Here is a 16,535-nt window from a genome sequence, read left to right on the forward strand (position 1 = left end):
TACAACACTTCTGGGTTCATTTGTGATGTCATAAGGTCGGTTACAAGAGACAGAACTGAGCAAATAGCACCTGTCAGCTCCATCTTGGTCCGTATGCTACTCACATGGACACATAAGGATGTCCATGATATACACTCTTCAGCGCACTGCTGTAGGTAAGTGCAGGAGGAGTGTATCTACAGTTACCAACAACAAGCAAACTGTCTTTAAAAGACACCTGCAGACAGAATGCAACTAATTATGTGCACAGATAGCAGTGTATAGCTCTGCAATGTCTTGTGTCTGTTCTTGGCGCTTGGGAACAGGCTGTATGGAAGATAAAGATAAGATGCTGTAAATCTACCGGACATGAGCCGTTAAACACAAACTGATGCAAAGGGAGGACTGTTGCAGGCCACATGCACGTCTTTATTACACACTCTGGCTGGTCCTTTGTTCTTTGCAGACTCCAATCGCTAAGCTGACCTGGCCTTACATCTGCTGGCTGGCCTGGCTGGCTGGCTAGCTGGCTGCAGAGAGCGCTGACGATGGTGATGGCGGCCATGGCACTGACCAAAGAGAGGCTGGGTGTCAGCCTCCCTAGGGCTCATGGTGACGTGCATCCACCTTGGTTATTCTTTACCGTTCCCAAAAGAAAGTTCAATTTGTGTGGAAACGCACTCTAAAAAATAAACAAACCGGTAGCAATTTGCAGCTGCAAGCAGCTAAAAGAATGTGGGGACTTTTTTCCAGTTAATATGAACCCAATGATTGGAACAGCAGATGTGGGGGAAGGCTGGGTACACGCAAGGGAGGGTGGGTAATGGGGATTATAGGCAGTGGTGGTGCATTGAGAGGTGGATGGAGAGTCCATGGTGGTAGCCAAGAGCAGCAAGAGAGAGCAACAAGCCTAGGATGTGCCCAAAGTGCACTAAAGCGAAAGAAAGAAGCCGCCACACGCTGATGACATAGAATGATGAATAAGAGGACTGGTTAAAGCTAAATAAATCAAAATAAATAAAATGCAGTATGTGGCCAAGGTCCCCTCATAGAGAAAAAAGTCGTCACGCACTGACAAGCAGGCATATGAGAACACAGGATGTGCCCGAGGTGCACTTGCAAAGGCTGGTTAAAACGAAAGAAAAAAAGTAGCTCCAACAAGAGAAGCAGTGGAAGAACACAAGCACTTGGGCCATGCTCCATGATAGGGTTGAGCAGGTCAAGTCGTCACATGCTGACCATGTCCAAGCAGCCATATGAGAGCGACAATGAAGCCATCCAATGATAAGTAATGGGTGTCTAGAAGCCCACATTGATAGCAAACTAAATGTTTTGAAGAAACAGCGTATGCATTCTCTAGGCGAGACTTAAAAATAAGGGGAGAGGCTGGTGGCGTGGAGCACATGCCAGGCAGGAGTGTGCACCTGCTGGCCCCTCACAAATTACATAATAAAAAAAAGAACAATTAAAAGTGGGAAGGAAATAGAAAGTGAGCAAGCAATGCAATGCCCTCCAATAAAGAGCTAAATAGAAAATAAACAAGCATTGGCAAAAAGAATCCGTGTCGCCCAGTTGACCTTTTTGCTGATGCTGCACAACATCGTCAAAATAGCTAAATACTTTTGCTAATGCTGTGTAGCAGAGTAGGAAAAATGTAAACAAATAAAATACATTCGAAAAATAACAATGACAGTGGTTCGTGCATGTGTGTTGAGATATGTGTGCATGTATTACCGCGCATGTACACGCCCAATCATCATGAGGCGGGAGCCATTTTCTTGAATACGTTTATTTACTAATCGAAGATGGCAGCTATTCAATGTCTTTGTTATGCATGAAGACCAAAAGGGATAATTTTATAGTGACATAGTGTATGTATAGCTAAGCTTAAGCATAGAACAAAGAGAAGAGAAGTGGGAGATGGCCTCACTTAGAGGCATGCCACTGCTATATTTGTGAAGTGTTTTTATCACTCAACATAAGAAGCAACACACAATGGGAAGAAACATCACCGATTTCAGGGTACTGGCTCCTGAGCTCACGCTCAATTTGACAGAAAGGCATTAAGAGCCAAAAGCCTGTCTAGGTGTGCACGGGTGAGTCGCCATCTGTCTCAGAGAAAAATACCAGCCTTTGGTTCATGTTTTTCGATTTTAAAAGGTCCAGGGGCTGGCCTTGAAAATAATTTTGCTTATATACTCTTTTTTAAGCATGGCAACGCTGCCTATATTTATAGGAACTGTTTAGGAATAGTATAGGCCACTGTAAAATAGTTTTGCGAGGGATTCAAGGGGCCATCTAGTGTAGAGAAAAAAAAGTTATATTTAACCACGCCTTCATCTCCAACAATCACCTACAATAAGCATGATAGAATCTTACTTTGTTTGATGATGTCATTTGGGGTTTTAAAGTGTGTTGTGACATTGTTCGCTAGCCTCTGTAACCTTACAGTTCAGCATGTAAAAAAGTGCCAATTTTTAAGTTTGTCCTCGGATATAGCTTTAGGTCTGGCCTTTGAAACGAATAGGGCACTTTACCCCGCACACTTTTACTCCGCTTGCCATTACCCCGCAGTTTTTACACCGCAAAATCTTCTACAATGCAGGGCTTTACTACGCAATCCATAACAACGCATTCCCCATTACAACGCAATTTACTATTCTTACTCCACTGTGGTGTTACTTTGTGGAATGCGTTGTAATAGTTTGCGGTGTAAAGCCCTGCGTTGTAAAAGATTTCGCGGTGTAAAAACTGCGGGGTAATGGCACTGCGGAGTAACGCATGCGGGGTAAAGGATGTTTCCCCTTTGAAACAGCTTTAGCTGTCTCAACAGACTACTGTTTTCCCAACAAAATTATAGCTTATATACATACATAGGGAGGCTGTAGGTCAGCGGGCTTCAACCATTGGCCAGTTAAATTGTCATTCACATTTTGCTTCTGCCCGCCATGGCATACAGCTTGATGAAATGGCTTCCTTCACTTTGAGTGACTGCAGAAAGCCCGTTCACATCTGCCTTAAAATAGCTCCTTTCTCTTCAGGAACAGAGCTGGTTCAAAGTGTGATTAGTCATGGTTATTTCTTTTTTATATTAACTTTAAAGACCAGGGGGCAGATTTACAAGGCCCTTGCACCACTTTTGCGTCACTTTTCCCATGTAAAAAATCTGCCCCCAGATATTTATTTTGCCTGCAATTGAGTGGCCAGTGATATGGTACTTAATTTTCTGTTTCTTTTTTAAAGTTGCTCTTAAAAGTTTTTAAGAGCTATTGTATGTAACATTGCAGCTGTCTGCGATTTGAGTGCTTGGTTAGATATTGATTTATCTATTTCCACCACACATAATAAAAAATTGTACAGCACAACTAAACGTCTTGATATTTAAAAAAACTTCACAATTTTAAATGGCCACGCCAGTGAATGTTTCAAATTTACCATTTTTATTGGAAGCAGAAGGCGACCATGCTTAGGTAGCAGTATGTTTTCTTTACTTTTGTGGAATATTGCTGCAATAAAACAAATCACAGTAGTTTACCAAGGTCAGAGCTGTTGGCTTTGTCAATGCTTGTTTCTCATTGGCACTAACATGAAAATACAGGCTATGCCAGTAAAACAGCAGCCTGTTTGCAGCCCTGTAAGCCGCTGAACATGGTTTCTGTCAGCCTACAATAACAGATTCACAATCTAATAGATTCACAATCTACAAAATATATAACTTGTCTTTGTGAACAACAACACTCCATTGTGTCTTCTAAAAGGCAAGCATTGTTGCCAGGCCTCCAGCTCACACCAGTGCAGCGGTGCAGGCGAGCACCGCTCTCTCATAGTATCTTCATAGTTGACCGTCCAAGGAAGCCTGGCGGCCTCTCGGGCAACGAGGCTGCACCATGACTCCCGAGCTGTGGGCGCATTCATTGGCTCGGAGACCGGGGAGGGCGTACAAACATCTCAGGACCAACAATGGCAATAGATTATAGCTTTTATATACTACTCATGCTGTACTTTTCCTGTCCACAAAGGCGGTAAATAACAGGTGCTACTATTACCCAAAGTGATGACATTCAATTTACCACCCTCTGGAGGACGGAGGACCAAGATTAGGGGAGCGCGAAATTCACATTATTTGCTTTCTCCTAATTATATAAAATTTTAGGAACCAAGCACTACCTAAAGAGCAGCTGGATACCCATCAGCCAAAGTCCTTTGGTGCCACATCGAGGGGGTGGAACAGTATCTAAATTCAACTACATTACCCACAATAATATCAAACGGGCGTGTCCATTGCTATAAGCCCCTGTACTCCTCCATGCCTCCGGACATAATGGGGACTGAGAGGGGGAGGGGAGAATGTCAATACAGGTAAATGAGAGAAGGAACGATAGGTTGAGAACAACATTACTGAATGAATAAATAAAAGAGCCTCCTTCCCGTGGAACATTCTCACAGTGGGTACCAGTAACTGAGAGATAACTTCCTAGATATGGCATTACCCAGCCACTTCTTCACTCCAGCCATGCCATCTCCTAACCATGGCATCAGCCCAGCTATTCCATCTCCCATTCAGGGAAGCACCCCAGCCATGCCATCTCCCAACCATGACATCAAACTGTCAATGCCATCTCCCAACCGTGGCATCACACCAGCCATGCTAACTCCCAACCATAGCATCACCGCAGTCATGGCATCACCCAAGCATGCATGCCATCTCCCAACCATAATACACACAATTGATGGACGGAATGCAGAACAAATCAAAACATTCACCCCCAGTCAAGAGATCTGGGTTAAATCCATCATTCTTTTGCTCACCATACCACCCCAGTTTAGACCTGGCCATATGCAAATCAGTCTTGATCCTGTGCCTCATGGGAACAGTCCAGGCCGAACTGCCACGCCAGGTCCTCCCTGGACCGGAAACAAGCATCCTAGGACCGGTTTCAGGGTTTCACCCCTCTTCAGCTAGTATAGCTTGATTCCAGTGGCACAGTGAGCCCAGGACCCACGTCTGGGCATACCTGGTGCACATAGGGCGAGAAAGCAAAAGACACTCAATTGATGGACGGAATGCAGAACAAATCAAAACATTCACCACCAGTCAAGAGAACTGTTGTTTTTGCATCTCCCAACCATGGCATCACCCAAGCATGCATGCGATCTCCCAACTGTGGCATCACCCCAGCCATGCCATCTCCCAACCATGCCATCTCCTAACCATGGCATCACCCAAGCATGCATGCCATCTCCCAACTGTGGCATCACCCCAGCCATGTCATCTCCCAACCATGCCATCTCCTAACCATGGCATCACCCAAGCATGCATGCCATCTCCCAACCATGGCATCACCCAGCCATGCCATCTCCCAACCATGCCATCTCCTAACCATGGCATCACCCAAGCATGCATGCCATTCCCCAACTGTGGCATCACCCATGCATGTATGCCATCTCCCAACCGTGGCATCATCTCAGCCATGCCATCTCCCAACCATGCCATCTCCTAAGCATGGCATCACCCAAGCATGCATGCCATCTCACAACGTGGCATCACCCAAGCATGTATGCCATCTCCCAACCGTGGCATCATCTCAGCCATGCCATCTCACAACCATGCCATCTCCTAACCATGGCATCACCCAAGCATGCATGCCATCTCACAACATGGCATCACCCAAGCATTTATGGCATCTCCCAACCGTGGCATCATCTCAGCCATGGCATTACACCAGCTATATAGCTTCCCATGAGGAAGCAGTCTTAGAATGAGGGTCTGGTGCAGTTGACCGAAAGGTACAAATCCAGGCAGCTGTCCAAACACTGGCAGTAAATAGATGCAGCAAATCAATGAGCGCCAACAGCACAGACGCACCACAGTCCACAAACAAAATATGCCCTAAAGCACATCACACAGCACTCCAATATGCTTTGACAGAACTTAGATCACACATCCAACACTCCCTGAATATGCAACTATCTGGTTACAAGAGCAGCCGAGAACTAGCCACCTAACGCATATTCAGCTGGTGAACAAGAAGTAAAAATAATGAACAAGAAGACCTGTCTACTAATCAGTACCCGACAAAACCAACTATCAATGGCACATTCCTTCACACTAATGACTGTACATCTCCACAAACCTGTTCAGGTCCCTGCCTGCGACGGGAAACTCTGAACCATTAGAAAAGTCATAATTTTAGGCCACCAAAAGCACTGAAATGCTATCCTACTGGCCATCTGTGACCTCTATAAATGGTGAATAACAAGCATGGGTGCCATTCCATGCTACAGAAAACAGCTGCCCGACTTCTGGCAAGAAGGACTCAGCCGGAATGACGTCTTCATTTCCACGCCCCTTGCATGACTTACGGGGGTGGAATGTATTAGATACAAGGTGCTCTGAAGAAATCATCAGGCTTTCTACAGAAGAGGTCTGCAGCTTCTCAGGGACAGGAGGACTTCTTACATGCTTTCCAGGTCACAAAGAGCTTGAGTCCTGCAACAATAACTTATGAAAATGTAGTCCCTATGCCCTATCTAAATTCTGCGTCCAAACTGTCCCCAAAACAGACACAGTAATGAAACCGGAGTCATATCTGACTCTAACTGCAACCTAAACTCACAGACATTAACTCCTCATCCATTTTCCCATCCCATTCCTTACGCATGAACAGTTCGGCTGCTCCACAGAAACTATTACCTAGCTGGGGTCAAAATACTTCCCCCAGTAGTGTTCTGCCTACCCATCATTCATAAAGGGGGAAGCATGTCACTAGGACAGCCTGAGAATATCAACGAAACTCATGAGAAAGAAAAACAACAAAAAACTAATCACCATAAACAGAAACCAGGGAGGGAGGGACGGGCTCAGGAATGGAACGGGAAGGCCAGGACTCGGAGTAATGAAGAATACAGGTGAGTAACCAGGCAGGAGCAGTGGTTAAAGCCACTTTCCTTCAAATGAAGAGTCTTACCACCCCTTCTATAAGTCATGCCCGAAAACCAGTATCATGGGGCAGGTCCCTGGTCAACTTGCGTCGATTGGGAAAGCACCCATACATCGGAAACACCCAGCGCATCCGATCAAGAGGCTGCAAAAAGCCCAAAATGCACAGGGATCTCTTCATGTAAGGGTTGGAAAGACTCAAAACCGGGGCAGACCGACTAAAAGCATCCACTGGCTTCCTGTTCAGGAAAATCATGTTCACGATTCCATGACTGGCTTTCTGCACCTGTGCGCACAAGCTGAAGTGACATGACAGAAGCTCTCTTGTCTAGATATATGAATGTTAGAAGACTTGACTTTCAGGTTCAGGGCAGAAATCCAGCTTGAAACAGAACCTCAGTCAGAAGCCAGCCAGCAGGGGAGCATGCGTGGAAGGTACTGAGGGTTTTATAGCTCTCTGTCCTGTGCTAGAGGGAGCTTTGGCCCCATTACCGCCGACCTTAAAGCTCATGGACTGGAATTCTGGCTCTGTGTTCAACCCCTCTGTGGTTATAAGAATAACCCGAGAATCCCACACATATCCATCATCAGTCATTCTGACATGTCCTCAAAGCACCCCCTGAGATTCTGATCTATGAGAGGGAGTGTCCCAGCCTTGTTGCTGCAGTCGCCAAGCAATGCAAATTTCAGTTTTTTTGTGTATTTTTAGCTGTGTCTGCCTGCAGCCTGTCTCTTTTTTTCTAGTGTGCGGTTCTAGCAGATTCACGCACAATCCTTTTATTCAGCCAAGAGCTGTTTGCAAAAAGAAAATATGTGCTCTTAGTGGGGACCTGTTTGCCAGCTGGCACAGGGCCAACCTGGCGCTGCACACAGGACCACCAGCGTGCATGCCAGTTGGGGAAGTGAGGCCGGCGGGAAAGAGAGACAGTGGGTTAGCTATGGAGCCCAAGGAGACGCAGCAAGCCTCATGCACTGTTTAGGTGGGCAGAGAGTTGCTTCTACCACTGCTGCCCATGTTGAAAGCAGCCATGGAAATAAACAGGCACCCCTTGGCTCTCTGATCAGGAGCCTATGTCCATTCGTTATTCATTGCACACAGTGCTGCCAGGGTGCAGAAACACAGACTTTGTATGCCAGCATCTGAACTGAACACACTTCACTTTTGTGGTGGTGCTTCGACCATATTGTTGCTTCTGCGTGTTAATAGGAGTTAATGTTATATACACCATGACATAATATCAAACCCTTCGGGATTCTAGCCAGGGCACCTTCTATGCTCACATAGCTGGTTACACTCTTTAAAACCTGAACTGCGAATGCGCACCTTTGTTACTCTTCAGCAGTTGGGTTATGTTCAGTTGTGTTGCATCATTGTGTAGCGATCTCACACACCAGCATTAGGAACTGCACAACATACAGTGTTGCTTTTTAATTCTAAACTGGCTACTGCATGTGAACGCCCCTGTAGCCCCTATAAATTCTCAATTTGATTCCAAGCGTGCATCAAGTGCCACCATTGTGATTATAGTCCTTTCCTGTCTTTCCACTGAGTTAATGAAACAAGGCAGGACACCCAGCGAGACAGAGCTTGAGTTATATTTGAGGCCTGCAATGGCTTTCCACTGGCGCCCCCCCCTAGTTGAATATCTTGGGAAGTGGGGTCAGAAAGTACCCTTTGCACAGACCTGGCTCCACTACTCTCAGAGGCAGGCAAACCATTAACTGATTCTGGCCAAGCCAGACCAGCCAGTCGGCTGCATTTAAAGCTATAGGGCAGATCCCAGTGTGGTTTGTCTGGGGTGCCAAGGCCTTCGATTATCACCCTCAACAAATATGGAAGCTGAGGCGAAGTGCTGGATGAACTAGACTGGCATGCTCTTGTTCCATTCTCAGGCAACAAATGGCAAGAAGGGGACGCAGAAGTCTTGCTTCCTTTTTCCATGTTCCTTATCTGTCCAACAAAAACTCTGGTATTCGGGAACCATCCCTAAAGCACCATAAAGTCCTCCAAAATACACAAGCGCTTTTCTTGCATGGTGACAGGTCTATGAAGTCTAACCTGGTCGGCACTTTCAAATGTCAGCCAAGCCACCCTGCTCGCCCTATGAACTCACTGGAGGGGGGTCCAGCACAGTGTAAGAACACTGACTTGTTCAAGACTAGTTTCTGGGTTGAGAACATCAATCACTGAGAAAGGATTTGAATTTTATATAACACAGCACAAATCCGGATCTATACTATCTTCCTACAGACCTGCTAAATCTTGACACATCTCCAGACTATAGCTCATAGGATGGTTGTTGCTTTTCACTTTAGGGACCCATACTATGAAACATGCTCCCCATAGGCATCCACACAGAGGCAAGTCACCAGATCTTAAGAAAGAGGCTAAAACACCCATCAGCGCCATCGTGTCGTCATCCAGGATCCACCCACAGGCAGTTTACTTTCAGGTGTTGCACCATAAACCACTGTTTATGGGGCTGTGTCAATTTTGCTGTGGTTCTGTTTCGATAACAGGCAAGTGTGGACGAACCTTACAAAGGAGGAGAGGCGAGTCATAGTACAACGGTAGACAGGAACCAGAAGTGAGTGTATATGGCACTTTCAGTTCACCTAGAAAAATAATCATCATTCACAGAAAGAAGCAGAAGTCCTACCAGAGGCCAGGGAGTGGAACTGGACTCTCCCTGTTTAAAAGTACGGCATTGTTAGTAACCCTAGCAGGACTGCATAGAGAACAAATCGACTAAAATACTTACGCAGCATCCACCTTAATGATTCTTTATAAAATCCTATAAACAGCTCCTTACTCAATCCCCCTCTTTCCATTAACACAAACACCTCCATTGCTCACTGTAGCTTGGAGCTGGTGTCTGTCTTCAAGTGCTGCCTTGCATCAATTCAATGAGTACAAAAAGTAGTAAAGAGAGAGAGGGGGTAGGTCTTGGATCAGTTTCCTTCAGCTATTGCCTTTCACGTGTTTTTCATGGTTGTCCGTTGCTTGGCTGGGCTGTCCGTCAACATCGCGGCATATCATAGATGGTTACATTTACCCATTTGTGTTTCCATTAGGTTTTGGTGAGGTGGCAGCAAGTAGACCTTTTGTTAGACTGCAGATGCAACATGTAATATGGCAGTTAGTGAGTGCACTAAGATGCATTTTGGTTTGCTGACATGCCATTCTAATTTCTGATTTATGGCTTTTTTGCTTAGGAAGTACATTTAGCTGCCATAAGCACAAAGTGTTTCTCACTAATTGCTCTTGTGCGTTCATTTGTTTTATTTTGCTGTTATGATAACATTGTGTTGCAATTATTTATTTATTTTGTTCCCAAAGTCAATACATGGACAAATTTGGGCTTTCTTAAAGAAGTAACAAAAATACTGACTGCCTGTCAAAAGAATTCACTAACTATGCCGTTTTTTGCTGTGATCACTCACAATGCAAAAACCATCTTCTGTCCCCTTTTCATAACACTCTTTGGGGTTAGGAGCCCTACGCCCAGATTCCATATTGTTGTATTTTGGTAATATGATTATGGGATTTTCTTTCCAGGACACATGAAGGAAACATTCAAAGACGTCCAACTATTACCAAACACTTCACCACCATGCCTACTGGCTTTGCCAATGTTAGTTTAAAATTAGATCCAGTCTCTTGCTCCCCCATATCCTCTGGAGTTTAGTTTTACAGTAGCTGCACTGTTCCTGCTTCCAAGCAGTTCCATGCATCAATGAATGGTCAAGGTGAAATATGGTAGAGTTTGTGTTCAGCACAGGCCTCAGGTAAGTGTTCCGAAGACAGGCGGAACTATGCCCTGATGAACCTGCAGTGTCACTTGGCAGCGGGCAATACAGCCCAAGTAAGGGCCAGGCAGTAAAAACTATGTAGGGCTCTGAAGACAGGGTGGCCGATGTGCTGTTGGCCCCTCAGTGGCACTTGGCAGCAGGCTTTAAAACCGGGGTAAAGGCCCTGAAGACTGGCAAGGTCATGCATTGTTGAACCTGCAGTGGCACTTGGCAGTGGGCAGTACAACCAGGTGAGAGCCCTGAATAAAGACAGGCAAGCAGGCCCATGCACTGCTGAACCTGCAGTGGCGCTTGTCAGTTGGCAGAGCAACCCAGGTTAGGACCATGAGCACAGGCAGGCCCATACATTGCAGAATCTGCAGTGGAATTTTGGGTTGCCACTTGGTCGTTTTTTTACAAACATGACCAGAATTTTATTATGTTCCAGTTAGTTAAAATAATTGGAAAATCACCTAAAGCCAGAATTTCTCCTCTCATCAGTACATACTTTAAACAGTAAACATAGGAAGACCACTTTAAAATGTGTTTTACAGCTGCCTTAATGATGATTACTGATACTTCAAGAAAACAAAGAAATGAAAGCTACGCTATAAATTAATACAGATGGTTTTTAACGTTCCACTTAAGTATCAAGTCTTCGCCATTGCATTTTCTTAAAAAGTGCACAATGGCCAGCATTTTTCCCAGGGAAGGACGGCAACCGTAGTAGCAGCTGACAGCAGCAGACATCTGCTGAGGATTGCAGGGCCATGGCTGTGTGTGAGCACGGTCCGCTGCTGGGGGCTGCAGACTGAATTAAGCGCCCCCAGTGATAAATGGTCGCCTGTGGCATGATGTCCAATTCCATGTCAGCGGGGCTGACGAGCTGCCTGCTCCAAGCCCCCGTGCCCTGACAGGTCATCTCGGCTGGAAGGAGGGCCCTCCGGTACTCGGCTCGTGCACTTCCGGTCCAGCATCATGGCGTCGTGCACTAGGCGCATGCCCTTCCGGTCCAGCAACTCGTCGTGCGTTAAGAACGTGCATTTCCGGTCCTGACGTCACGGCGTCGTGCGTCGCCATTGATTGATTTCATTGCTCAGTGCTGATCCAGTTATGATCGGGCCAGTGGCTTGATACAAGAAGCCTGCTGTGCCATGGCGGTTGGGGCGAGCAGCGGGGGCACAGCATGCCCTCCAGGGCCGACAACGAGCCGTCTGTGTCAGGGCGCCTGGGCCGAGCAGCGGGGGCGCAGCCTGCCCTCCGGGGCCGGGTCTACCAGCCACGCGACCCACTTACAATGTCAGGGCCCACGCTCCTGGCGGGGGCTGTACACTGTTAGCCCCTTGTCTCAGCTGTATGTAAAGCAGCATAGCCACAACAAGCCGACAGTGAGAGTGTTTACAAACAGCCAGCGCCCGGCTGCTGCCAGCAGTCAAGCAGCTGCACCAGCGCCTTCAGACTAGAGCAAGCCTCTACTGGCTGAGCTCCTACACAACAGAGTCAGGTGTGAGCCAAGCCCATGGTTGAAAGTGGCTGGATAAAGAAAGCCAATGGTTGAATAGGGAGAACCCAAAGCCCCTCTATTTAAATTTAAAACAATAGGTCTGCTTGACAATTCAGCTTTCAAAACCCGGTCCTCTAAATGGAACACATTAAAAATAAACGAAAAATTGCTCACTGTACTATTAATCCTCTCTGCAGAACTTGGATTACACTTTGCAGGGCCAAAGAGCCATTGGCTCACACTGGGATAGTAATGAGCGAGACTGCCAAGTGTACATGGCTAAAGCAGAGCTGGCATAATCTGTCCACGAGGATAGCTTTTCATAATAAAAAGGTGCTCTGCAAATGATTCCTCTTTGAATCTTATGTACATGTATCTCTTGTGGCTATCCTGAAGAACTGGCATGGATCCAGCTGTTGTGAACCAATGTTGGACAGTCCAGAGTAGGACTCTGGAGACTATCCCTATATGGAATGTAAACCGTGGGTTTAATGTTAACTGTTTTTAGATGAGGTTAACAGATCCGCAATGTACTGTGCCTTTGTGGAAGATACACATTCTTGTGGCCTGTTCCGTCTAGTTATAACCACTGGATTTGTTCACTGAGTTCCACTGGCCAATGTTCTCAGACTGGAGTGCTTTAAATGCTTCACAGGATAACCTGTTTGGGCCTCTTAACAGGTAGCAGATGATTACTCAGAGGATGAGTGAGTTTACTGGCAAATGAGTAATGCTAAGTAGATGCCTCCATTGCCACTGAGTATGATAATTTGTGAGAGTGTTGGCTAGTGAGTGAGGCTCCACTGTAGAGAGTGTGGCTTAACAGCGAGGGTGGCCGACTTTGAAGCTGGGGAACCAGGTTCGAGTCTGGCGTGAGGCAAAAAAATTCTGGGAAACTCACTTATTCTCCCCGTGCCTAAAAATGGATGTGTCCGCCTGTAATGCAACTGGTACTCATGTAAAGCGCTCTGATACCTTTGGGTCGATTTCGCGCTATAGTAAAAAATGCCAAAAAAGAAGTATTACAATGATACTTCTGTAGGGCCCCACTCATTGGATAAGGTAACCAATGACTGAGTGAGGCTGCATGGAAGCCTAAGGTGTCATTGAGTACTGTAATGAGTCGGAGTGTTGTCACTGAGTGAGGCTCTATGGAAGCCTAAGGTATAATTGAATACAAAACTAGCCATTTGTAGAGCGCACAGCTGCCTCCGAAGAGGCGTCCAAGTGCTAGCGGAAAAGTCATGCCCAAGGAAAACCTAATGCAAAGATGCTAGATGCCCTCTAGGCAGGAGTAAAAAAAGCAGACTTTTAAGACTGTCTGAAAACAGTTTCAGAGGGGCTGCTTTGCAAACCAAGAGGAAGAGCATTCCACAATTTGGAAGCCTGGAAAATGAATAATCTACCTCCTCTTCTGGCCTTATGAATGTGGGGCAGCTGGAACACTTTGAGGTTATTAGATCTCAGTGATCTGACTTAGCAGTAGGGCTTAAATAGCCTCCTAAGATAAAGAGCACCTTTATGAGAAAAGGCCATAGCGGCAAAGATGAGCATCTTAAATTGGATCCTCTTAATGACTGGGAGCCGGTGAAGGTGTTATAGGTGACCGAACACCCGAAACACGAGGATGACTCGTGCAGCGGAGTTCTGGATATTTTGACAACGCTGGATTAGAAATGCAGGTAGCCCCAAGTAAAAGCTGTTGGCATAGTCTAACTGGGACATAACCAAAGCATGGACTATCGTTCTCCGAAAGTCCTCGGGAGTGAGATGAAGCATCCGTCTTAGAGACTTGAGAGTAGCAAAACAGTTGGCGGATGTCGTCTTGGATAGTGGCTCACAATTAAGGTTTAATCAAATTTCACACCAATATTACTTACCATAGTTATGCAATGAGTTGCAGTGTGGTCAAGGATTGAGGCTGCACGGAAGCCTAAGGTGTCATTGAGTACAGTGATGAGTCATTGTTGTCAATTAGCAAGGCTCCACTGAAGCCTAGAGTGTCAATGACTACAGGGATGAGTAAGAGTGTTATCAATGAGTGAGGCAGCTGTTCTGAGCCACCACACAGTGGATACTAAACATCAGAGCTGTCCTGAGCCATCACACAGAGGACACTAAACATCAGAGATGCTCTGTACCACCACCACACAGAGGATACTGAACATCAGCACTGTTCTGTACCACTACCACTCAGAGGACACTAAACATCAGAGCTGTCTTGAGCCATCACACAGAGGACACTAAACATCAGAGATGCTCTGTACCACCACCACAAAGAGGATACTGAACATCAGCACTGTTCTGTACCACCACCACTCAGAGGATACTAAACATCAGAGCTGTCCTGAGCCACCACACAGAGGACACTAAACATCAGAGATGCTCTGTACCACCACCACACAGAGGACACTAAACATCAGAGATGCTCTGTACCACCACCACACAGAGGATACTGAACATCAGCACTGTTATGTACCACCACCACTCAGAGGACACTAAACATCAGAGCTGTCTTGAGCCATCACACAGAGGACACTAAACATCAGAGATGCTCTGTACCACCACCACAAAGAGGATACTGAACATCAGCACTGTTCTGTACCACCACCACTCAGAGGATACTAAACATCAGAGCTGTCCTGAGCCACCACACAGGGGACACTAAACATCAGAGATGCTCTGTACCACCACCACACATAGGACACTAAACATCAGAGATGCTCTGTACCACCACCACACTGAGGACACTAAACATCAGAGCTGTTCTTTGCCTCCACCACACAGGACACTAGACATCAGTGCTTCTCTGTGCCACCACCACACAGAGGACACCAAACATCAGAGCTGTTCTGAGCCACCACACAGTGGATACTAAACATCAGAGCTGTCCTGAGCCATCACACAGAGGACACTAAACATCAGAGATGCTCTGTACCACCACCACACAGAGGATACTGAACATCAGCACTGTTCTGTACCACCACCACTCAGAGGACACTAAACATCAGAGCTGTCTTGAGCCATCACACAGAGGACACTAAACATCAGAGATGCTCTGTACCACCACCACAAAGAGGATACTGAACATCAGCACTGTTCTGTACCACCACCACTCAGAGGATACTAAACATCAGAGCTGTCCTGAGCCACCACACAGAGGACACCAAACATCAGAGCTGTTCTTTGCCTCCACCACACAGGACCCTAAACATCAGAGCTTCTCTGTGCCACCACACACAGGAAGGAAGGCAGTGAGGAGCTCTTGTTTCACGCCACCTTAGACTCACCACGAGCTCGGCGAACCTGGCATTGAGTTCTTCCGTGGGCGGGATGGGTAGAGAGAACTCCAGGAACTGCAGGGGGTTGTTGTCCCTGAGGTTGATCTCGGGGTGTTCGCTGCCCCCAAAGCAGCAGAGGAACCCCAAGGCATGGCGACTCCTTTTGCGGGGAGCCATAGTCGTCATCTGTGCTGCTATCTACAGATCATGATCTATGGAGAAAAAAAAAGAAATGGTAAGAAAAGACACTTGAATGACATGATTCCACTTTTTTTTAATATCCATTTTTTTATTTAAACAATAGGAAGCAATAATATGTTAAAAATAAATTTTCAGTTTAAGACTATCATTCACGTCATCGTTGAATTAGAAAGATATAGCTAAATTAGAAGTGAAAGAATTTTTATTAATCAAAAAAGGTCTGACAAGAGGAGGAAAGATTAAAAATAAACATTATATTTGTATATAAATATATATGTAAATATATATGTAAACTTCAATATATGACACGTCACTTTTTCATGTTTTACAAGTTTTAACGTTCTAAAATCCAGTCTTTAAATTAGGGCACAGTATAGCTTCCGTGCTCTCAAACTATTCGTTCATACTGGACAGTGCAAACTCAATCACTTATAAGTGCTACCAGTTTGTGGTAAATAAAGGACTGCGGCACCAGAAAACCCTGTGGGTCTCCTAGGATCACACAATTTGGTAAGTAGGGAAGCTGGGATTCAGCGTTAATCACTAGACTGCAGCTCCTCTCTGTTGCTCGTATTAGGGCCTCGCTTGTTTCAGTCTTCACTCTCGAAACTTTCCTTGCTAAACATTAGATTTATGCTGACATGACTGTACTCTATTGGGCACAATCACTGATATTTCACTAAAAGGCTAATAAAAATCGATTTGATGCCTTGCGACAGTTTAACAGTCATTACCAAAGTACACATTTTCGGAAGCAGATTTCATTTTTAAACAGACTCGTTTGTAACTAAAAATTTCTGCACTTAAATACAGTAAAAAAACACCTTAAGGTTTGCAA

The 16,535-nt window shown here is 45.8% G+C and overlaps 1 protein-coding gene across 2 annotated transcripts in view; it reads right to left on the reverse strand.

Annotated features, from left to right (window-relative positions):
• DAAM2 (dishevelled associated activator of morphogenesis 2) overlaps nt 1-16,535 on the reverse strand; it is a 630,299-nt gene that overhangs the window by 466,902 nt on the left and 146,862 nt on the right. For both annotated transcript variants that reach the window (XM_085610233.1, XM_085610232.1), the window contains exon 2: nt 15,506-15,708. In XM_085610233.1, coding sequence (XP_085466359.1) covers nt 15,506-15,682 — 177 coding nt within the window. In that variant the 5' untranslated portion in view covers nt 15,683-15,708. The remainder of the gene's footprint in view (nt 1-15,505; nt 15,709-16,535) is intronic.

This window comes from Triturus cristatus, chromosome 6 (genome assembly GCF_964204655.1).
Source record: "Triturus cristatus chromosome 6, aTriCri1.1, whole genome shotgun sequence".
Lineage (NCBI taxonomy): Eukaryota > Metazoa > Chordata > Amphibia > Caudata > Salamandridae > Triturus > Triturus cristatus.